The following is a 21,593-nucleotide window of genomic DNA, read 5'->3' as shown; positions in this document are numbered from 1 at the left end:
AGCCTTCCCTCCTTTGTCTATTCACCAGAGTCAAGGCTAAAGACTGCGCTCTCTTTGTGGATCTCCACTGCGAAAGCAGTGCAGGCAGGGCCTCGGCCAGGTCACATGGCAGTCACGTGCTCACTGTCCACACTGACGGGGGATGCGGGGGGCGGCGGGGGTGGGCGGTGGATGACCTGAGTGCTGGACACAAACAGCCAATTCCTGTTTCACGTCGAGAAGAATGGCACGGTTCGCTTTGCAGAACTAGAAGCAGGTTCTGCTTCCTAGTGGAGCCATTATTAAAGTCAGTTGCTATTTGCTGAGCCCGCGCTAGGCACAGGGACCGTGTAAGTAGTCCTGGACAGTGCTCATGACAGGCGGTCTGCCCTGGAGGACATCACAAGTGAACGCGCCAGGGAGGATGACTGTGAACCCCCAGGGGACCAGCCTCTGGGCCGGTCTACAGGGCAGTCAGCTGAGAGTCCGCATTCTCTGTAGGACGTCTGCCGCCCGCCTCTTCCCGGGGCTTCCGAAAAGAGGGGCATCCTTTCAAACTTGAAATCACGGAGCTCATCTGGCCAAGTCCTTCTCCAATCTCCTTCTGTTAGGAGCTGCAGAAACTGTCATCCAAGTGTACACTTTGTACAGAAACATAATCTAGAAACCAAATCAACATTCATTACCTGGAGGGGGTGGCGGGCACAGGGCAGAGGGGGCAGGAGGGATGCAAGATATTTTCGTAACACAGCTTGATTTTTGAAGCACATGCGTTGACTCTCTCCCCAGAAAATGAAGGGCCATGTTTGAAGGTGGAAGGCCAGACTGTTCCATGCCTGATGGCATTGGGCTGGCAGGAGGCGGTGGGAGCTGGGTGAGAGGAGTCCCCACCACCTGCCCTGTCCTCAGCCAAGGGCACTGGTGGGTCTGCCTTTGAGACACCACAGCGGAGAGCGGGGCTCTGTCTCCGGGTCCTCTCTTTCCATGAGATAGTCAAGAGGAGTCACACATGCTCCGCCGAAGAAACCAATGCACCCGACCCTTTGGAAAGATTTATTTTTCATTACAAAATAAAAGTTATCTTAACATGTCCGCATGGCAGCTTCAAGGATGGCAACTCACTGAAGTGAGAAAATAACAAGGCTGCTCAGTTCTTTCAAGTCACCTGACAACCTCATCAGGGGCTCCAAGGCACACGTGTCTTCAAACAAGCAAACTTTATTCAGAATCAATGGGAATAACTCAGAACTCCCTTCCCCAGACTCTTTCCAGCCCGCCCTCATCAACCACCCCACCCCTCCACAACAACCAAAAAACCTGAAATCCTCTTTTAAAAACTACAGAAATAAGTGCCGAGTCAGCAAGGAACCTGAGCAAGCTGCCCCGGCCCTCTGCATCTTTCTGTTTTGCCGACTGGTTGCCCAGAGGCTGGCAGGGAGAGAGCTGAGCTGCCCTCCACCAAGCCAGGTGGGCTGCCCACCCAGCGCCACAGCCTTCAGCGGGGGCAGGCAGTTCGAAGGCACCGTCTCCCTTTATGCAGGGCAATCCTGTGGCTAAAGCATCCTTTCAGGAAGAGAGAGAGACCTAAGGCAAGCCAGTCTTCTCAAATGCTTGTGGTGAAAATGCCACTGAGACCTGTGGGAGAGAGGGAGGGATGGAGGCAGGTGGGTCTCTTCTGCCTCCCTTTACCAGGCTCCGGGGCGTTTGGCTCTCTTATCCTCCTGCCTTCTCTCTTTCCCTTTTTCCCAGGCTCCCCTGCCCCTCCAATAGTTTTCTTTTAGCTTGACGGTGGTGGTGGCGGGGGTTCCGAAGAGGCTACTGGCTGCTCCTGGGACTGGCCCGGAGGCTCCACCACCTCCAAGGGGACGTGGCAGGCTGCAGGTTCCTGGGTGTCACAGGGCTCCTCCGGTCCCGGCGAGGGCGTGGGGCACTCCTGGCGCTGGGCCTGGCTGTGCATCTTCTCCTCGGCTTCGATCTCTTCAGAGGTGGGGATGGAGTTCTTCTTGGGGCGACCTTTGGGCTTGGTGGGCGCTTCCTGGCCACCTTTAAGAACCTACATGGGAGACAAACGGCCATTAGACCCGAGAAAGTACGCCTTCCCTCCACTTTACCACTCCTTCCCAGCAGTGATGGAGTTTGGTGAGAAGCAGCTTCCACCTGTCACCTCCAGGCGACAAAGACATCTTCATCCTGTACCTGCCCGACGCACTTTCAGCCAATATCACACACCTTTTGGCATCAATGAAAAGGGTCACAAATGCATAAAAAAAAAAATCCAACTTCAATAATGAGGAAAGAAATGAAAATGAAGATGTTAATGTGGTATCAATGAAGGTGACAAAAAAAAAAAGACAATATTTGTAGCAAGTGGGGAAATAAACACACTCCAATGTCAACGTATATTGGTACAACCTTCTCAAAGGGCAAGCTGAGAGTTCAGATCAATAAAAACATTTTAAAATGTGCACACTCTGACACGAAAATTCTATTTCTAGTAATTTAGCCTAAGAAAGTCACTAAAGACAAACATTGACCTGCACAACTATTGGTGCCTGGCCTGGTGAGACTCAGTGGTTGAGCATCAGTCCATGAACAAGGTCACTGGCACTTCCCAATCAGGGCACCAGCCTAGGTTTTGGGCTTGATCCTCAGTAGGAGGCCTAGTCTCTCTCATCATTGATGTTTCTTTCCCTAACTATATATGTATGAAATATAATAAAAGGGTAATATGCTAATTAGACTGGGTCAACTGGCTAACTTCCGGACATTTGATTTCCTTCTGGACAAAGCCACAGTGGTGGGGGCTGGGGAGGGCAGTTGGGGGCCATCAGGTTGGCAGGGGAGGGCAGTTGGGGGGCACCAGGCCAGCAAAGGAATTGTTAGGTAGCAATCAGGTCGGCAGAGGCAGATAGGGGTGATCAGGCAGGCAGGCAGGTGTGCGGTTAGAAGCCAGCAGTCCCAGATTGTGAGAGGGATGTCTGACTGCTGGTTTAGACCCCATCCCACTAAACCAACAGTCAGACATTCCCTGAGGGGTCCCAGATTAGAGGGTGCAGAAAAGGGAACCCCCTTCCCCCTGTGCATGAATTTCGTGTACTGAGCCTCTAATATATATATTTTTGCACTTTTTGTATCTAACTTCCATCTAGCTCTCCATGTAGTCACCAAATATTTATTGACTTCCTAAAACAGCAGCAGAGTACTCCAGGTGCTGAATTATAAGAATGAATGTAGTAATTTGATAAATAATAGTCCTTTTATAAAAAAAAACCCAACAATACAGCTTTATTGAGATATAATTCACATACCATCCATTTCATCCATTTCTGGTGTACAGTTTAGTGATTTTTAGTATAGTCACAGAATGTGCAACTATCACCAGAATCCAACTTTAGAACATTTCATCACCCCCAAAAGAAACCCCCATCCCCATGGGCAGCCACTCTCCATTTCTCCGCAACCTCTGCTCCCCAACCCTGTTCTCTGCCTCTACAAATGTGCCTATTCTGGACATTCATATGAATGGCATCATATCATATATCATCCTTTGTGACTGGCTTCTTTAAATTAGCGCAATGTCTTCAAGGTTCATCCATGTTATAGCACATATCAGTATTTCATTCCTCTTTATGGCCCAATGATAGCCGTTGTAGGATATACCACATTCTGTTTACCCATTCATCTGTTAATGGACACTTGATGGACCCTTGAGTTGCTTCCGCCTTCTGTCTATTGTGAATAATGCCTCTATGAACATGGATGTGCACATACCTGTTCATGTCCCTACTTTCACATCTTTTGGGTATGTACTCACATGGTGACTTCATGTTTAACATTTTGAGGAACTTCCATGCTATTTTCCAAAGCAGCCACACCATGTCATAGTCAAGTTAGCAGCATATGAGGATTCTAGTCCTCTACATCCTGACTAGCACTTGTTATTATGGTGCTTTTTTTTTCTTCTTTCTATTAAAACCATCCCAGTAGATGTGAAGTGGTATCATTCTGTTTTGATCTGCATCTCCTTGAATGACATTGAGCATCTTTTCATGGGCCAGTTGTCTACCTTCTTTAGAGAGATGTGTACTCAAATCCTTTGCCCATTTTTAAATGTGACTGCATTTTTATTATTGAGTTGTCAGCATTCTTGTATTCTGGATACAGGCCTCTTACCGGGTACAAGATTTGTAAATATCTGCAAGTTGTCTTTTCCCTTTCTTGATGTCCTTCACAGCACAAAATCTTTTAATTTTGCTGATGTCCAATTTCTTTTTTTTTCTTTTCTTTGGCTACTTATGCATTGGGTGTTATATTTAGGAAGATTTTTGCCTCACCCAAGGTCATGTATATTTACTCATACTTTCTTCTAAGAGTTTTATTGTCTTAGCCTACCCATTTAGGTCTATGATTCATCTCGAGTTCATTTCTATGTGCGGTATGAGGAAAACCATAAGTTCTCAACAAACACCACCTCTGAGCTGGGAACCCGCCCAACCACCGTGCTTTCCACCCAAACACACAGGTTTGAAGGGCACCTCTAACAAGGCGTAGATGTTGACAGAATCCACTTTGGGGGAGAAGACATCCTGGTGTTTTTTTCACGCCAGTGTCAGTGTCAGTATCTGATGTTGATCTCAGCGCAGCCTGCTGAAAGCGCCCGCGTGTGCCAAGGTGGAATTGACATGTTGAAAGCAGCTCCACTCGGTATGAAAGAGGTTACACAGAGCGAAGGTGCCCCGTGGAGCAATCCTGTTAGAAAAGGGCAAGCCTAAGGAAGCCACCTAATTGGCAAAAGAAAGTCCGGTCTGGCAATTAGAGAACACCGCCCACACGGCTTGGATCGACCCACCTGGCTGTTTTCATACACACACACACACACACACACACACACTCTCTCTTTAAAACAATCACACCATTTTCTAAATGGAATAAAACACTCCCATGCCAGCAATAATTAGGAGATACCTACACTCTTGGCTGCTTTCCAAGCTCGACCTCTGGCCCTGCCTCCCAGCACACCTGACACGCAATTATCTCACCACCGCCCCACACTAGGAACTGCACCCCGCTCTCATGCACCCCGTGGCCCTTCCCCTGGGACTCCTGCTCCCCAGTTATTCCCGGAGCCTCCTTTAGTCTCCTCGGGCCAGCGAGGGCAGACAACCCATTGCACACAAGGTCCCCTGTCTCTGGGCAAAACACTTAACACGCCATCTCCTTCTGATAGCCATGCCCAAGGACAGACCTCCTCCGAGCGCTGACTAGATCAAATGTCCTCTTGCTAAAGACCGCAGGACAAGGCCATGCTTCCTGTCCAAGGTGCTTAGCAGGGGGACCGGCAGTTTGGCTAACGAGCCCCCAATGTCAGTGCAGGGAGTGGCCTTCTATCTCCTCCATTATATATATATATATATATATATATATATATATATATATATATATATATATATATATATACACACACATACACACAGTATATATAATTTAAAATATATATATTTTGTTGATTTTTTACAGAGAGGAAGAGAGAGGGATAGAGAGTTAGAAACATCAATAAGAGAGAATCATCTCTATCAGCTGCCTCCTGCAACCCCCCCACTGGGGATGTGTCCACAACCAACGTACATGCCCTTGACCGGAATCGAACCTGGGACCCTTCAGTCCGCAGGCTGACGCCCTATCCACTGAGCCAAACCGATTTTGGCTCCCCCATTATTTAGACAGGAACCTGAGCTGAGCAGGCAGAGGTGGTTCATCGCCATCAGAGAGCAAGCCCAGGGCAGGGTCAAGATTTGAACACAAAACCCCCGAGCATTTGAATCTAACACCCTTCCTAGCGTGTCACTGTGCACAATGTGCGAGGGATATAGACAATGTGCCGCTGTGGTTTCTGACTTTCCAGTGTTCATCTGCCGTTACCCCACCTCCCAGCAGAGCCCAGGCCACAGGCTCATTAGCCGGAGAGCTCCGGGCTCCTTTGGCTCGAAGTTTCCCTGCAGCTCTATGGGAAAGGGAGAGAGAGCCACGTAACTCTTGGCTGGGTCCACAAAGCGGGGAAGCAAGTTCGGATCCTCCAGCAGGAGTCTCTGCTCAGGACATGGCTCAGCGGGCTTTCTCCTCTTGGAGGGGGCATTTCCAGGACATCACAAGCCCTGGCGCTAAGGAGCTCACAGGGTGCAGCTGGTTGGCGTGTGGGGAGGACAGGAACCGCAAACACCTGGGGCTGCGCTTAACCAGAGTCCCAGACGCTGGCTTATCCCTTCTGGCCGCCAATAGTCTGGATTCTCTGGAGATGTGAATTGCATGGGTAGGTAAATAATTTAAAAAATAGTAACAGCCTAGCCAGCGTGGCTCGGTGGTTGAGTGTCAACCTATGACCCAAGAAGTTCAATTCCTGGTCAGGGCACATGCCCGAATTGTGGGCTCAAACCCCAGTGAGGGGTGTGCAGGAGGCAGCCGATCAATGATTCTTTCTCATCATTGATGTTTCTATCTCTCCTTCTTCCTCTCCCTTCCTCTCTGACATCAATAAAAATATATTTTAAATAATAATAATGTCAACCAAAGAACTTGTATGCATACATGCCTAACCCATGGACACTGACAATAGGGTGGTGAAGGCCTGGGTGGGGGTCGGGGACGGGCTAGAAGAGGTCAATGGGGAAAAAGGGGGACATGCAATATTTTCAACAATAAAGATTTGAAAAATAATTTTAAAAAATAATAATAATGAGAAGAAGAGTAGCAGTGAATACTTCTTGGTCATGTACCATGCGGCAGGCACTGCTCGAAGTGTTACAAGGATTAGCTCACCGTTTAGGGAATATATTAGGCTTTTACTGATGAGGAAGCAGGTACACAGAAGTTAAGTCACCTGCACAATATGACACAGATGGCAGCTGGGAGCAATTTCACGGAACTGTTGGTTATTGTGAGACTTTCACTGCAAAAGATGAGGATGCGACTCCCCCTCCCCCCCCCCCCCCAAATTTGTGATTGGGAGGGGAAGGTTTATCCATGTTCCCCTCCTAGAGCACAGTTCTGCTTGCATCATATTTCAGAGCCAAAAAAAAGGCCACTGATGATGACTCTCTTGTGCCTGTTGCAAAACCCTGTGAGTCCTCCTGGAACAAAAGCCAAACACGGAATAGAGTGTCCCATCTTGTGTGCAAGATTGCGTTTACCCAACCCGCTACAGGTTCCCAACGCTGACCGGTAAAAACTCGTCAGAGATGCAATCTTGGTTTTGGCAGTGCTGCCCTTGGCAGCCGTGCGAATAACTCTGAGAATCAAGCGCTAATCTTTTTCCAGTTCCAATTAGGCGACTAGCCTTGAGACATCTTTATTACCCAATTAGCTTTTTCTTTCCTTCCCGGTACCTGAAGAGATAGATAGCCTTGACAGCGTTTCACCAGGAAAACGTATGAAGCAATCAGGAGCCCAACAATGCCTCGCTGTTCTGGGGAGGAGATGGGGGTCAGAGCTCAGACCCTCCACTGAACAACAGCCCTCACGCTTCAGCCCTGGCCATTCTGAAGCCCTTCGAGTGCCCCCAATACTCCTGTCCCTTTCTTCCACCTGTGACACTCTTCCCACCTTCACTTGGCACCTTTCTATCCATCCGCTAGCACCAACTTAGATGGCACCTCTTCTATGCCCCCCTCCCCTTCTCTATACACCTCTGAATCCTGTCAATCCTTCTGCTGTTGCCCTGATCATTGTGTATAATGACCAGTTTACAGGTCTCTGTCCCCCACTTGACTGAACAACTTTTCTTTTTTTAAAAAAATATGTTTTTAATTTTTACAGAGAGGAAGGAAGAGGGATAGAGAGTTAGAAATGTCGATGAGAGAGAAACATCGACCAGCTGCCTCCTGCACACTCCCTACCGGGGATGTGCCCGCAGCCAAGGTACATGCCCTTGACCAAAATCAAACCCGGGATCCTTCAGTCCACAGGCCGATGCTCTATCCACTGAGCTAAACCTGTTTTGGCCTGAATACCTTTTTAAATTTTATTATAAAAAAATTTTTTTTTGGTTAATTCTCACCTGAGGATATTTTTCCATTGATTTTTTTTAGAGAGCATATAAGGGAGGGGAAGAGACAGAGAGAGAAAAGTCAATGAAAGAGAGACACATCAATTGGTTGCCTCCCGCATGCCCCCTAATCAGGGCCAGGAAGAGGAAGGTTGCATCAAGGGGTCCCCTTCCAGAGCACGATTTGAGCCTGCAACCTAGGTACATGCCCTTGATCAGAATCAAACCTGGGACCCTTTAGTACGCAGGCTGGCGCTATATCCACTGCACCACACTGGTCAGGGCTCTCATGTTATTTTTTTTTAGTGGGTGGGTGCATGTCTTATCTTGGCTCCTCTATTGCCTGTGCTCAGTGAATGGCTGCTGCAGGTAACTGAAAACTGGGCACTTTCGTCTCCTCCAGGGACCCGAATATGGCTAGCCTGTGCAATGCTCTCTGCAGTTAAGGCTAAGTGCCTTCCATCTTGTTCTATAGGGCGCTGGTAACCATCAATAACCAGCTGGTGAAAAACAAGTGATGTCAGAGGCCAGGGCACACTCGTGGTCCCACGGGCATTGGGCGGTGCTGGCAGAGAGGGCAGGCTGTCGGTTCCCTAATCATCTGACTCATGAGAGATTGCTGATAACCAATTTAAACAATGCCTCCGCCGCTCTGGGGACACTGATTTCCATGACGATGATGGGCGGTGGAACCTGCACAGAAAACAGCGAAGGGACTTGCCCAAAATCTGCCAGGGAGGGGCACGCCTGGGAACAGAGTTTCTAACTCCCAAACCTGATTCGTCCAGAGATATTCCCCCAAAGGTTCCCGCCATCAGCCTCAGGAGTGCCTTAGCATTCTAGAAATTCTAGAGTAACTACCTAGTCAACGGAATCCCACTCATCCTTCAATTTCAACGTCTCCCTGCTGCTGCTGTCCCCAATACCTCTCCTCTGAACTCTTTTGGGGTGTTACATCTTTAAATCAACAACCAGGACTTCATTAAAATGTCATCCCCAACTGCTTCCTGGACCTTGATTCTCCCACGAGATCATAAATTCCATGAAGGGCTATATTTTATTTCAGTACTTCCTCCAGTGCCCAGCACAAGGCATGGTTCACAAGAGATGCTAATTGCATGTGTGTTGAATCATGCGATCTATGTTTGTACATGCAACTGGCACCTCCATCTCACCTGGAGAGCATTTCGTGAGCCAAAAATCCTTCCATCCATGAGGTCAGGACCCCCCAAAGGAAATTATGAACTTCACCCCAGAGCTCCTTTCAGGATATATAATAAATGCTACCTGATTGGCCTTTTTCTACTTTTTCCATAAATATTCATTTGTGGTTTATTTACTTATTTTTCTCATTGTTAGCAGGCATGGCAAGATTATTGGAAAATGTAAAATTGAGAAAGTGTCTTAATATCTACCACCTAATAAAAAATACCGATTGAAAACCAGGCTGGGGGATGGATGGGAAATCCTAAGTTATTTGGTAAAGGTGAAAGACTTCATATCCCAATCCTTAAAACAACCAGGAACTATGGCTTGTGACTAGATGGGTTAGCAAGTTAGAACATCATCCCGGCAGACCTGGTCCTCATGAGAGGAGAACGGGCCAGGTCCGACGCCCTGCCGTACCTGGTCTCTGAAGAATGGAGCAGAGTTTCTTCCCACCCTCATCCGGGCCCGCCCCTTTCCTCTGGGCTTTGACCTTGTCCCTTGTGGTTTACAAAACTGGAAATGAAACACTCAACTACTTTGGAAAACTCTGATTTAACATGACTCTAAAAAGAAGAGGCGTAAGTTACTATAAAAATTGAGTTCCTCAAATGCTGATGTTTATTCTTTCTTTCAGTGATATCTACTCTAATAAGTTCTTTTAAAAAACAAAGATGGGCCTGGCTGGCATAGCTCAGTGGTTGAGTGGTGACCCATGAACCAGGAGGTCACGGTTCAATTCCCAGTCAGGTCACATGCCCGGGTTGAGGGCTTGGTCCCCAGTGTGGGGCATGCAAGAGGCAGCTGATCAATAATTCTCTCTCATCAATGATGTTTCTATGTCTCTCCCCATTCTCTGAAATCAATAAAAATATTTTTTAAAAACTAAAATAAATAGCCCTAACCCATTTGGCTCAGCAGATAGAGCATCAGCCTGTGGCCTGAAGGGTCCCAGGTTTGATTCCAGTGAAGGGCATGTACCTTGGTTGTGGGCACATCCCCAGTAGGGAGTGTGTAGGAGGCAGCTAGCTGATTGATGTTTCTTGCTCATTGATGTTTCTAACTCTCCCTCTCCCTTCCTCTCTGTAAAAAAATCAATAAGATATATTTGATTTAAAAATAAAAATAAATAAAAAACAAAGATGGACGGACTCATGAGGCAGGCACCAGATCAGTATTAGGGAAAGGCAGTCATTCTACCACGTGCATCAGAGGAACCTGAGTGCTTGATAGTGCACATTCCCACCCCGTCCTGTGACAGGGACTCAGAGTCCCGGGAGGGGCCTGGGTTGTGCATTGTCACCTGCCACCCAGGTCACTCTGGTGCCCGCTGAAGTTTGAGAATCCCTGCATTAGAGGACACACAGCTACGAGAACAGATGTGCCCTGGATGTCATTATCAACAAAGAGTCCTGACGTCTATTCTTAGCTGCGGGTGGGAGGCGGAAGGAAGTGCTTTGAAAAGGCTAGCAGGTGGGGGTAAATCTAGCAACTGAGAAGCTTGTGGCCTTTCACTTTCTGTTATTTCTAAGGAAACCAGAAAAGGACATCCCTCTGATCAGGAAATCCAGGCCAGGAGGCATGGCTTATCCTTCTGCTCACACCGCCTGCCTCCCAGCCGGCGCCATAAAAGGCCTTCCGATCCCATGAGCCCAAACCACGTGGTCCTCCCTGCCTTCTTCCCAGCCCTGCCGGAAGGATTTGTTCTGCCATGACGGGCTCGTGGTTGGACTCCCTCTCTCCTTTCTTACCATTTTCTTCCATTTCATCCTGCGATTTTGATACCAGGTCTTCACCTGCAGTTGGGTGAGTCCCAGAGCCTGGGCCAAGTCCAACCTAGAAGTCAAAAGGCACAAAAGAAAGATGAGGAGGAAGAGAAAGGGTGGTAGAAATGGGATCCTGGCAACTGGGTAGAAATTAAGGCCTTCCCCTTTAAAACCAATTCTTCCTCAAAGAGCCTTGCTTTCCTTCCAAAAATCCAATGTTTGAAACTCTGGGAAGCTAGAGGCGGAGGTCCAAGGACTATCTATGTGAGTCTTCATTGTGAAGTCCTTTTCCTGCAAAGCCTTACTCTGATTCTGGACAAAATGAAGCTTCTGACCCAGAAGCTGTATTTCCCTAATTGGAATCCCACTCATCATTCCAGGTCCAGCTCAAGTCCCACCTCCTGCAGGCGAGCCTCCTGGACACCCCCAGCTCAGGCGGGATGTCTCCTCTACCCCCTCCCCTGGGCCAGCCACCACCCAGGTGGCTCCACGTTCCCAGCTGGTCTCTTATTGCTTCACATCAGTGATTGCTGCCTCCCTAATTCAACTGCAAGAGCAGAGTATGTCCTCTGCGTCTTTCATAACCACGAACGTGCCTATCACGTTCTAAATCCAGAACGGTGGCTCAAACACGCTTTCTGATAGGCTCACTGTTGCTTCCCTAAATTACTGTCATGATGCCAGATTCCCCCCCCAAAAAAACACACATTAAGTCTGCAGCCCCTCCTGCTTCCTGTGGTTCAGCAAGTCTTCGCAGCCTTCTGAAAGTCTTGAGTGTCAAAACCATTCCTGGGAAAGGTGCCGTCGGAGAATTTCCAGCAACACAGCAATGGTTGCCTGGGTACCATAGCGCCCAGGCTATGTGCTAAGCCCCTGACATGTGCTATCTTACTTATTCCCTTCATAACACTGTGAAATAGGTATAATTATTCCCATTGTACAGACAGAGATCAGAGGCTCAAAGAGAGCCACTCAAGAAGAACCCAGGGGGCAAACCCCAGGCCTTCTGGCCTCCCTGGAGACGGGTCCCCCCAGGCTCCCGCTGAGCCTCCGGAGCCGGTTGACCGGAGGCCATCAGGGACAGTCATCAGTGGAAGATCCAGTTCACAGCCCCGCCACCGAGCTAGCACACGGGTTAGCTCACTTGGGAAAAATGCACCCTTGGCTCTCTCTGGCTGGAGAAACACTTCACTGTCATCGGCTTCCTCTCATTACCTGCCACCGTTACAAATTCTCACTTCCCTGCGTATTCACTTAACCGGGGTCACCTAGGAAACCGGAGAAACAAACAACGAGGACGAGGGAGTGAGCCATGGGAGGAGGCCGTGCTCATGGCCCTGGTCACGTACAGAGGTGAGGGATGCCTGAGGGCAGGTTAAGGCGGCAGCTCCGATGCCAGCCATGTGGTGTCCTCCTCCCCGGGGAAGTTCATCAATCCCGAGTAGGTCACCTGAGAGCCAGCTGGGCAGGGAGCAGGAAGCTCAGGAGCTTGGCTGGGAACTACCATTTCTGTTTAAAAATTCTCTGACTTTGCCGAAACCGGTTTGGCTCAGTGGTAGAGCATCGGTCTGCGGACTGAAAGGTCCCAGGTTCGATTCCAGTCAAGGGCATGTGCATTGGTTGCGGGCACAACCCCGGTAAGGGTGTGCAAGAGGCAGCTGGTCGATGTTTCTCTCTCATTGATGTTTCTAGCTCTCTATCTCTCTCCCTTCCTCTCTGTAAAAAATCAATAAAAATATATTTTTAAAAAATCAATAAAATATATATTTAAAAAATAAAAATAAAAATCCTCTGACTTGTAAGCCGAAAATGGCACCTGTGCACCTTGAAGGCCTTTTAATAGACCACCCCGCAGTGCCCACTCCACCTGGCTGCTCAGGTATGTGAGGCTCTTCATTACATGCTGGGCTTGAATGCTGCCCTTGGTACCTAGAGATCCCATCTATCAATCCCCAATACTTAGACCCGTCTCCACTGTCCATCCCATGCTCACGTCCAACCAGAACTCACTCTTTGTCTGCAAAACCCACTCTGTCTCCACCCTCCAACTTTAGGTCATGATGCCCCTGATTCCCTGGTGGCCCCATCCAGGTACCCCGGAATGCTCAACCCTGTTTCTCTTCCTCATGGCAAGATCTATTCTGTCCCTTCTATCTTCAAAATTGTTCTCTAGCCCTAACCAGTTTGGCTCAGTGAATAGAGCGTCGGCCTGCAGACTCAAGGATCCCGGGTTTAATTTCAGTCAAGGGCATGTACTTTGGTTGAGGGCACATCCCCAGTACAGGGTGTGCGGGAGGCAGCTGATCGATGTTTCTCTCTCATCGATGTTTCTAACTCTCTCTCCCTCTACCTTCCTCTCTGTAAAAAAAAATCAATAAAAAATATAAAAACAAAACAACAGCAACAAAAAACAAGCTCAGCCTTCTCCAGAGGGAATTTGAGGAACAAGACAAGACATTGAGTATTTTGGGTATTTTGCGGTTAAGATGCTAAGTTAAAGCACGGCTGAGGCTACAGCCTCTGAGGAAGCAGGTGCCACAGTCCCCTCGTCTGGATCTCAAGCTTCAAGAAAGGGATCTGATCCAAGTCCTTTTAGTGCCTCTGACTTGATACCCATCCTACGCACCAGGACATCTGACAGCTCCTCCACCCCGTCCATCCAGCCTGTCCACCAGGAGCTGGGCTGTGAGGAGAAGGCTGAGAGCATGGATCCCAGCTCCCCATCAGGTCCCACTACATCTGGTCCTGGGTGCGAGGGACTGCACAAACCCATCTGCTTCCCAGCCATCTACTAAACGTCACCTTCCTGCTTACACTGGAGTGGTTACGTTAAAATAGGGAGAGACAGTGAGGAGTACAAGTTCGGCAACAGGCAGGTTCTTCTGGGTCGGCTGCTGTCCTACCAAGGCTGAGAAGATGTGGGCCAAGGACCAGACCCTGCCACAGCGTCCTGCGTGTCCCAGTCCTTGTGCCTGGGTGTGCCATGGCGTGAGCAAAAGGGGTCTCCCCTCTCAAGGCCCTGAACTGCGGACAGCCTGCCTTCTCCGGGGCCTCACCTGTCTGGGGTGGACAAGTACTTCTGCTTCTGGAATTTCTTCTCCAGGCCCATGAGCTGCAGCTCCGTGAAGATGGTGCGGCTCCGGCGGGGTTTCTTCTGCCGCGGGGTGAGCTGCTCCGTCTCGGACTCGCTGCTGCCCAGCGCCTCGCCTCCTGGGGCCTCGGTGGGGGCCGCCTCGGGGGCAGCGGGGTGGCAGGACAGCGTTTGGGCGATTCCCGGGGTGGCGGGGACCAGGTGAGAGATGACGGCGGGCTGTCGGGTGATCACCGAGAGGAGAGGGTATGCCCGGAGGGAGGCGGGGCCTGGAAGACAAGCAGGGAGGCAAGGCAGGTCACCCAGGGGGGCCAGGGAGGGAGGAGGCCAGGCCCCTTGGAGGACCACTTGCTGAGACCCTGCCTGGCAGGGCCTCCAGATGGGAAGGAGGGAGGAGAAGCAGCAACAACTCAAGACCTGTAATGGCCAGGTGGGCAGCAAGCGTGCAGATGCGCTCAGCCTGGCGAGGGAGGACATTCGAGCCCCGCCTAGCCAGAAGCACCTGGGGTTTTCAGTGGCTTTCCCTCACCCCCTCTCTTTTGTTCCCCAACTTATGATTTCAGAGACATGGGCCAGGAGGACTGGGCAGGTGAAAAAGTAGTCAGAAAAAGCTAGAACCACACACTTGAGAAAACCATCCTAGGTCCGTAATAGACAAACTTGGGTATTTTGCAGATATGGAGAAATGGGCACTCATATATTATTGGTGAGTGTGTAAAACAGTATATTTTTTGAGAAGGACAAAGTAAGCAGTATCTATCAAAATGTGGGCCAGGCTATTTCATCATTTGAGACCTATCTGCTATGGGCACAAAGATTTAAGTACAAGCAAATTCACTGCAGCCTTGTTTATAATAGTGAACAGGGGGAAGTGACTCATATACTAGTATCTATCAATAGGAAAATGGTTAAGTAAGTCGTGGTACATCTATAATATGGACTACAATGTAATTGTTAAGAAGAACTATTTACACCGATGGGTAAACTATCTATAAGCTGCCATTAGAAAATTTCAGAAGTATATTATGGAGAGAAAAATGAAGGAATAGAACAATTTGCATTATCATAAAAAAGTGTGTGTCTGCGTTTGCAAATGCCTTTTTTTTTTTTTTTTAAGAAGCCCAGGAAGTTAGTTCCCAGACTATTCACAGTGATCACCTGTGGAGAAGGAGTGGGTGGGACACAGGGTGAAAGGGAATCTACATGCATTCATCCAATCCTGTATTCAACCTTGCCTTCAGTGTTTAAAGAGCATCTATGGTGGGCCGCAGCCTGGGCTAAGGCTGGGGAGATTGCAGTGAATACTATAAAGTCCCACCTTCATGGTACTTTACATTTCAGTCTGGGAAGTAAACAGTAAAGAAATAAATGTATGATGCCAGGTGGTGATGAATTCTATGAGGACAATGATAGTGGATTGTGAAGATCGGGCAAGTGTTTTAGAAGGGGAGGGGTAGGCCTCCTGGGAAAGGTGACATTGCGGCAGGTAAGTGACTGAGTGTAGAGGAGAGCCTTGAGGGAATACGGGGAGCCCTCAAGTGGGAATGAAAATATGATAAGAATTACACTAATCTTAGTGATTAATTCAGGGAAAGACAATTTTTTTGATGTTCCTGTCCTCTGGTAGGTTGAAAGTAATTGCTGTTATTTTAAAACTAGAGGCCCAGTGCATGAAATTTGTGCAAAGAGGGGAGGGGCAGGGAGCCTGCCCAGCCTGTACCCTCTCGAAATCTGAGAACGCTGGCTCCTAACTGCTAGCTTGCCTGCCTGATGCCCCTAACCACTCTGCATTCCTGCCTGGTGCCCCTAAACACTCATCTGCCTGCCTAATTGCCACTAACCACCTCTGCCTCAGCCCTCGCAGCCATATCTATGTCAGGAAGGACATCCGGAATGATGTCCCAATGGTTGTTGGGCTGTCCAATCTAATTAACATATTATGCTTTTGTTATTATAGATTGCTTGGGCCATAAAGCTTATGCTTAAACTTAATGAAAACCTTCATTTAAAAAAAAGAAAAAAAACCCCAACGTCTGATAAATGATAGTGATTTAAGGCAACAGCCTTCACCGAAGTCTATAGTTTCAAGGCTCTTGACCCAACGATCTGATGTGACTTGTGACAAAGCCGCACTGTCTCCCACCAGCTAGCTAGAGCGTCTTTTTTATGTCTGGGGCATGCACACACAAGGTCACATGATGCCAGTCAATGTTTGGGGGCGTCAGGAGGACCGCTGCTCACTGCTGCCCATACGTCCAGTCACTGCGGTGAGGCGCTGTGTGCATGCGGGGTGTGTGGTGCCTGTCTCCAGGGTGCGGAAGGAACAAGAAAGGGGGAGTCAGGGTGGGCATGTGTGTCTGCAGCGCACCGAGTCTCCCTAAAGGCAGACCCATGGGGCGCAGGAACGTGAGACGAAAGAGACGCTAGCCAGCTGCTTGCTGTCTTTTTCTGCTTTCAGATACGACCTGATTTCCAACAGAACAGCACTGGCCCGGAGCTTTAATTCTACAAAGCACGTGCACACCCCTTTCTCCTATTTGCACAAAAGCTCTGTGAGATAGTCCAGCCACGTATTGATATGCTGGCTACTGATCAAATTCAGGTTTTAAGAATAGGAGCCATTGTATCCATCAGTGCAGTGGTCGGCAAACTCATTCGTCCACAGAGCCAAATATCAACAGTACGAAATTTCTTTTGAGAGCTAAGTTTTTAAAACTTCTTCTAACAGCCACTTCTTCAACATAGACTCGTCCAGGCCGCAGTATTTCGTGGAAGAGCCCACACTCAAGGGGTCAAAGAGCCGCATGTGGCTCTCGAGCCTCAGTTTGCCGACGGTGGCATGAGTGCATGCATGCGGGGGGGTCCGTTGGTTTCCGAGAGGGCAGATCATGTGTAACACTATGTATAAAGTTTGTCTTTCTCTTTTCCCGGGAATTCGCACTATGTGGCCACGTTGACTGAAGACAGCTGCCGGCTGCCCTTGGACCCTGCACGTTCGCTTGTGAGAATGCAGGCACGTGATCCGCCCCGGGGGAGGGAGGAAGGACTGTGCTAAACCGAAGACATCGTTTAAGCAAACATCTCTGCGGTGGACAGAAGGCATGCAAATGTGACGGCAACCAATGCATTTCCTGATTGTTTTGTTTTGTTTTTCCCCTCCCACCAACGAACCTCACCAGCGTTTTGCTGTAGTAGGATGGCTCTCGCATGACCGTGTGTATCCTGTACCTAGAAATAGTTCCCTGCCAAATGTTTGGCCGCTTTGGGAGTCTGTTTTGGATCAGAAAAAAACGGAGTACCTTTGTGGTAGGCTGGTGCCCAGGGGCGTGCCAGGGACTTAAAGCAGCTCAGAAACATATAACGAAGTCTCCCCTCACAGCTGTCCACCCCAAATTGTAGAGATAGACTTCGTCATGGTTCCTCGGTACACACAAACACAGGTATGTTCCGAATATAGTAATATGTACGCTGATCTATTGACACACATCGTTGCAAGGTGTTTATTTGTAAAATATAAATATCACTTGGTGGTGGTTGTTTATTTATTTATTTTTTTATGCAGAGCCAATAATCCCCAAACCATATGATGACTAGTCCAGTGACTTAAAATGTGAAGACACAGTTAAGCTCACAAAGAAGTGAAGTTGAGGCCCTAGTGAGTGTGTGGCTCGGTTGATTGGGGGTCATTCCATGCACTGAAAGGTTGCTGGTTCGATTCCCAGGCAGGGCAAAGGTAGGACCTTGGGTAGGCTAAACAGTGGGTTTTCCATTGCACCGATTCTGAAACGGTGAGCTCATGGATGGGCACTCGCTCAGGCCACACACAGGCACGTCTCCTCACTGAGCCCTTCCCCACGGCTGTGTCTCCACACCAGAGAGAATCCTTAGAGTAGCTGTTGGTCCTACACATCCCGCCCGAGCTTCTCCTCCATCCCTCCACCATCCCAGTGCCCAATAGACTCCCCACACCCACATTTCCAGTTGGCACGGGGAGGGCCACAGGTCCGAGGGGAGAAGACTCTCCGAACTGCCTGCCTGTCTGATTCATGGGGCAGGAACCTGTGATCCATATGTCTGCAGATAGCCTCAGACAGACACACAAGCGCACAAAGACACGGGTGCAGATGGAGAGGGATTTGGAGGAACAACTGGGTAGCTCTGGCTGCTTCCTGGGAATAGTCATACAACCACCACACTCCAATATTTCCATGGGCTCCCACCCCGGCACCCTGGCTGGGAATTTTGAGTAGTGGAAAGAAGAGGGCCTCTCCCAGTGGGGTGACCGTAAGCAGGTTACTAAGACTTGCTCAGTTTCAATTCCTTCTTCTAAGAGCAGGGCTAATAATTGCAGATAATTGTGAGGATTAAACGCGTCAACGTACGTCAAGTGCCCGTTGGGCATGTAATTGCTCTTCGTTCTCTTTCCTCCTCTCGCTTTTGCTGCCTAGCATCTTGTCAGTGTGTCAAATTAAAGTGGATCAATTGTCTTTATCAAGAAAGCAGACTCACCACTAGCCGGTGTGGGTCAGTGGTTGTGCATTGACCTATGAGTCAGGAGGTCACTGTTCTATTCCTGGTCGGGGCATGTGCTTGGATTGTGGACTCCATCCCCAGTAGGAGGTGGGCAGGAAGCAGCTGATCCCTGGTTCTCTGTCATTGCTGATGTTTCTCTCTCTCTCTTTCTCTCTGAAATCAATAAAAAATATATAATTTTAAAAAAGAAAGCAGACCTACCTCTGAACTATGTATGTTTATCTTCTTACCTGCTGCATGCACATTCGTATGCCAAGCAAGATCTAGAAACACCAGAATTTGCCAGTGTTTCCTTGCCAAAGAGAGGACTTCAAATGCCCTTACAGCTATGCATTGAGACTGACAGTAACAGGAGAGCTAAGAGAAATCAGCGGAAGGTCCAACCTGGCCAGAGGTCCCTCCCAGAAGTAACAGGGCTCCAGAAAGAGCTGCTTTGGTTTTGCAGCCCCATCTCAAAAATCCACAGAGCGGGTGATGAGTCCTGAGGCACAGCCCTTCCCCAGGTTAGGCATCGGCCACAAAGGATGAAGCTGGTGGGACACAAGACCGATCCAAGTCAAGCTTTTGAAATTGCAAGGAAAACAGATATTTTTTGGGGGGAGGGGTAGCTAACATTCACTTGCCCTGCCTTATGCTGACAGTAGACTAGAGAAAGGCTGGTCTGTGGGTAAAGTGGCAATCAGACATGAACCTCCAGTCACTGTTGGTCTGTGTGGGTAATCTGTAAGCATGGGAAGAAGGGCCAGAAGAGGAAAGGAAATATAAAGAGGCTCGGTGTGGGCTATGAACTCTGCGATACACTTCAGTTATGGCTTAGTACAGAGGTCGGCAAACTGCGGCTCGTGAGCCACTGAGTATGGTTCTTCCACGAAATACCACGGCTTGGGCAAGTCTATTAGTGTCGTTAGAAGACGTTTAAGTTAAAAAAATGTGGCTCTCAAAAGAAATTTCAATCGTACTGTTGATAGTTAGCTCTGTTGACAAATGAGTTTGCCAATCACTGGCTTAGCATGACTCAAGACAAGAGGAAAAAGTTTAAGAGGCCAACTCAAAGGCTTATAAAGATGCTTTAGCCATTAATTGCCTCATCAAAGTGGGACGGGGGGACGACACATTTGATGAATTAAGTATAAATGACTTAGAAACATAGGGAATAAAGTTATTTCAAAATCCACGAGGCTGCCATAATGTAGACTTTGGAATGAGCTTCTAGTTAAATAAAAATCTTAAGGAGGTTCACCGAGGCTGAAAGAGAAAGAGATGCAGTGGGGAGGTAACACTTGGGGGACCTGGAAAAAATGGAACAAGTTTGAAACATCTGCAGAGGACATCGGAGCAACCCAGGGAGGACCGCTGCATCATCACGGGATCTTTTCAGAGTCTTTGCAACAGGACAAGCTCAGTTTTCTCACATTCAACCCGCGACGACATCATCAAAACAGCAGCCGCCCACAAAAGCACCAGGCTACCCTGGGAGCTGAGTGAAACCAAGTAAGCCAGCTTGGCAGATAGGCCCGGGGACCTTCCCGTCTGCCCCAAGTGCCATACCACCCCAATGTGGTCATCATCCACCTGCTAGCCATCCCCACACCACGGCTCCCCCAGCCAAAAGCACAACTGGAAATGGCATTGTCTTCCTCCGCCTGCCCATCCTGCTGTCGGCACACACCCACACCTGCTCTCAGATTCCTCGTAATCACTCCCTGATGAAAAGCAGCCAGGGCAGCTGCTGTTTAGCACAGGACTGAATTAATCACTCCTACCTTCATGCGCCCACAGCATTCTGCTGTGTCCTCACTCACCTTTACTTAATTCGAATCTGGTAGTAGGCGTTTCATTTGTTTGCTATTGTTCACTAGACTTCAAACCTCCTCAGGACAAAAATCAAAAAGAGTGTCCAGCTGGCGTGGCTCAGTGGTTGAGTCAACCTATGAAGTAGGAGGTCACATGCCCAGGCTGAGGGTTCGATTCCCAATGTGGGGTGTGCAGGAGGCAGCCAATCCATGATTCTCTGCCATCATTGATGTTTCTATCTCTCCCTCCCTCTCCCTTCCTCTCTGAAGTCAATAAAAATATATTTAAAAAAATCAAAATGTGCATCTTCCTAGGATTTAACTCCATGCCTTACTTGAACTGATTTTACCTGGAATCAGAAGTCTGGGGCTGGAGACCTTTGCCTCTATGGCTTTGGTCAAACTAGACATCCAAGCTTCTGTTGTATCGTCTATAAAGTAGCAATCATAATACTTCTCCATAAGCTTGTTGGATAACATTGCATAATAATTCTGAAAAAATATTTTAAACAATGAAGAACTACACCAGAAAGGCATTCATTTTTTAAGCACTCAAAAATACAAATTTTCCAAATTGTAGAGACACTTGTGCTCACCTAATCCATCCATTTGCCTCAAATCTGGTGCCTCACAGTTTCGAGTTGAGGTTCTGGCATCCCAGGGACAATGTCTGCACAGAGCTGACCAGGAGGAATCCTATGGTTCGAGGTCACCGTCAGCAGTGAACGCTCCCTACCAGGTAGCTACTGAGCTCTGTGCTAACTGCTAGAGACAGGAAGAGAAACAATCCCTCCTCTATGTCCACAAGGAGCTAATGATCAAGTTGGGGAAATGAGACATGAAAAAAAAAAAACAGGTAAAAATAAAAAAACCAAGAAGCCTGTGGCAAAACCCTAGGAATCCAGGATAGCTGTGCTCTACAGCAGCGATTTCCAACCTTTTCCATTTCATGGCATACCAACTAATTACTAAAATTCTGTGGCACAACAGAATATATGTTGGTGTTTTTTTTTTTTTTTTTTTTACCGACTTGACCAAAACATAAGTATATTATACTTTTGACTCATTCACAACATACATAGAAAAAGTATGTTGGCTGTTGTCATTGTTTTATTTGACAACCTAAGGGAAAAGAGGTCAGTGCCCCTGATGAAAAAGTCAGGTATTGCGTGTTTTAAACATTCTCT

At 48.3% G+C, this 21,593-nt stretch overlaps 1 protein-coding gene across 1 annotated transcript in view; it reads right to left on the bottom strand.

The window, feature by feature from the left end:
• Positions 1–1,017: 1,017 nt before the first annotated feature.
• The window catches only part of BARX2 (BARX homeobox 2), a 55,100-nt gene continuing 34,524 nt past the window's right edge, over positions 1,018–21,593 (bottom strand). The window contains exons 2-4 of the mRNA XM_084868372.1: positions 14,046–14,349; positions 10,975–11,059; positions 1,018–2,032 (exon numbers count right to left, since the gene is read on the bottom strand). Coding sequence (XP_084724498.1) covers positions 1,757–2,032; positions 10,975–11,059; positions 14,046–14,349 — 665 coding nt within the window. The 3' untranslated portion in view covers positions 1,018–1,756. The remainder of the gene's footprint in view (positions 2,033–10,974; positions 11,060–14,045; positions 14,350–21,593) is intronic.

The sequence above is a fragment of the Pipistrellus hanaki genome (genome assembly GCF_964339955.1).
Source record: "Pipistrellus hanaki genome assembly, chromosome: 19".
Classification (NCBI taxonomy): domain Eukaryota; kingdom Metazoa; phylum Chordata; class Mammalia; order Chiroptera; family Vespertilionidae; genus Pipistrellus; species Pipistrellus hanaki.
The sequence above is the reverse complement of the archived record's forward strand: the minus strand, read 5'-3'. Positions and strand labels throughout refer to the sequence as shown.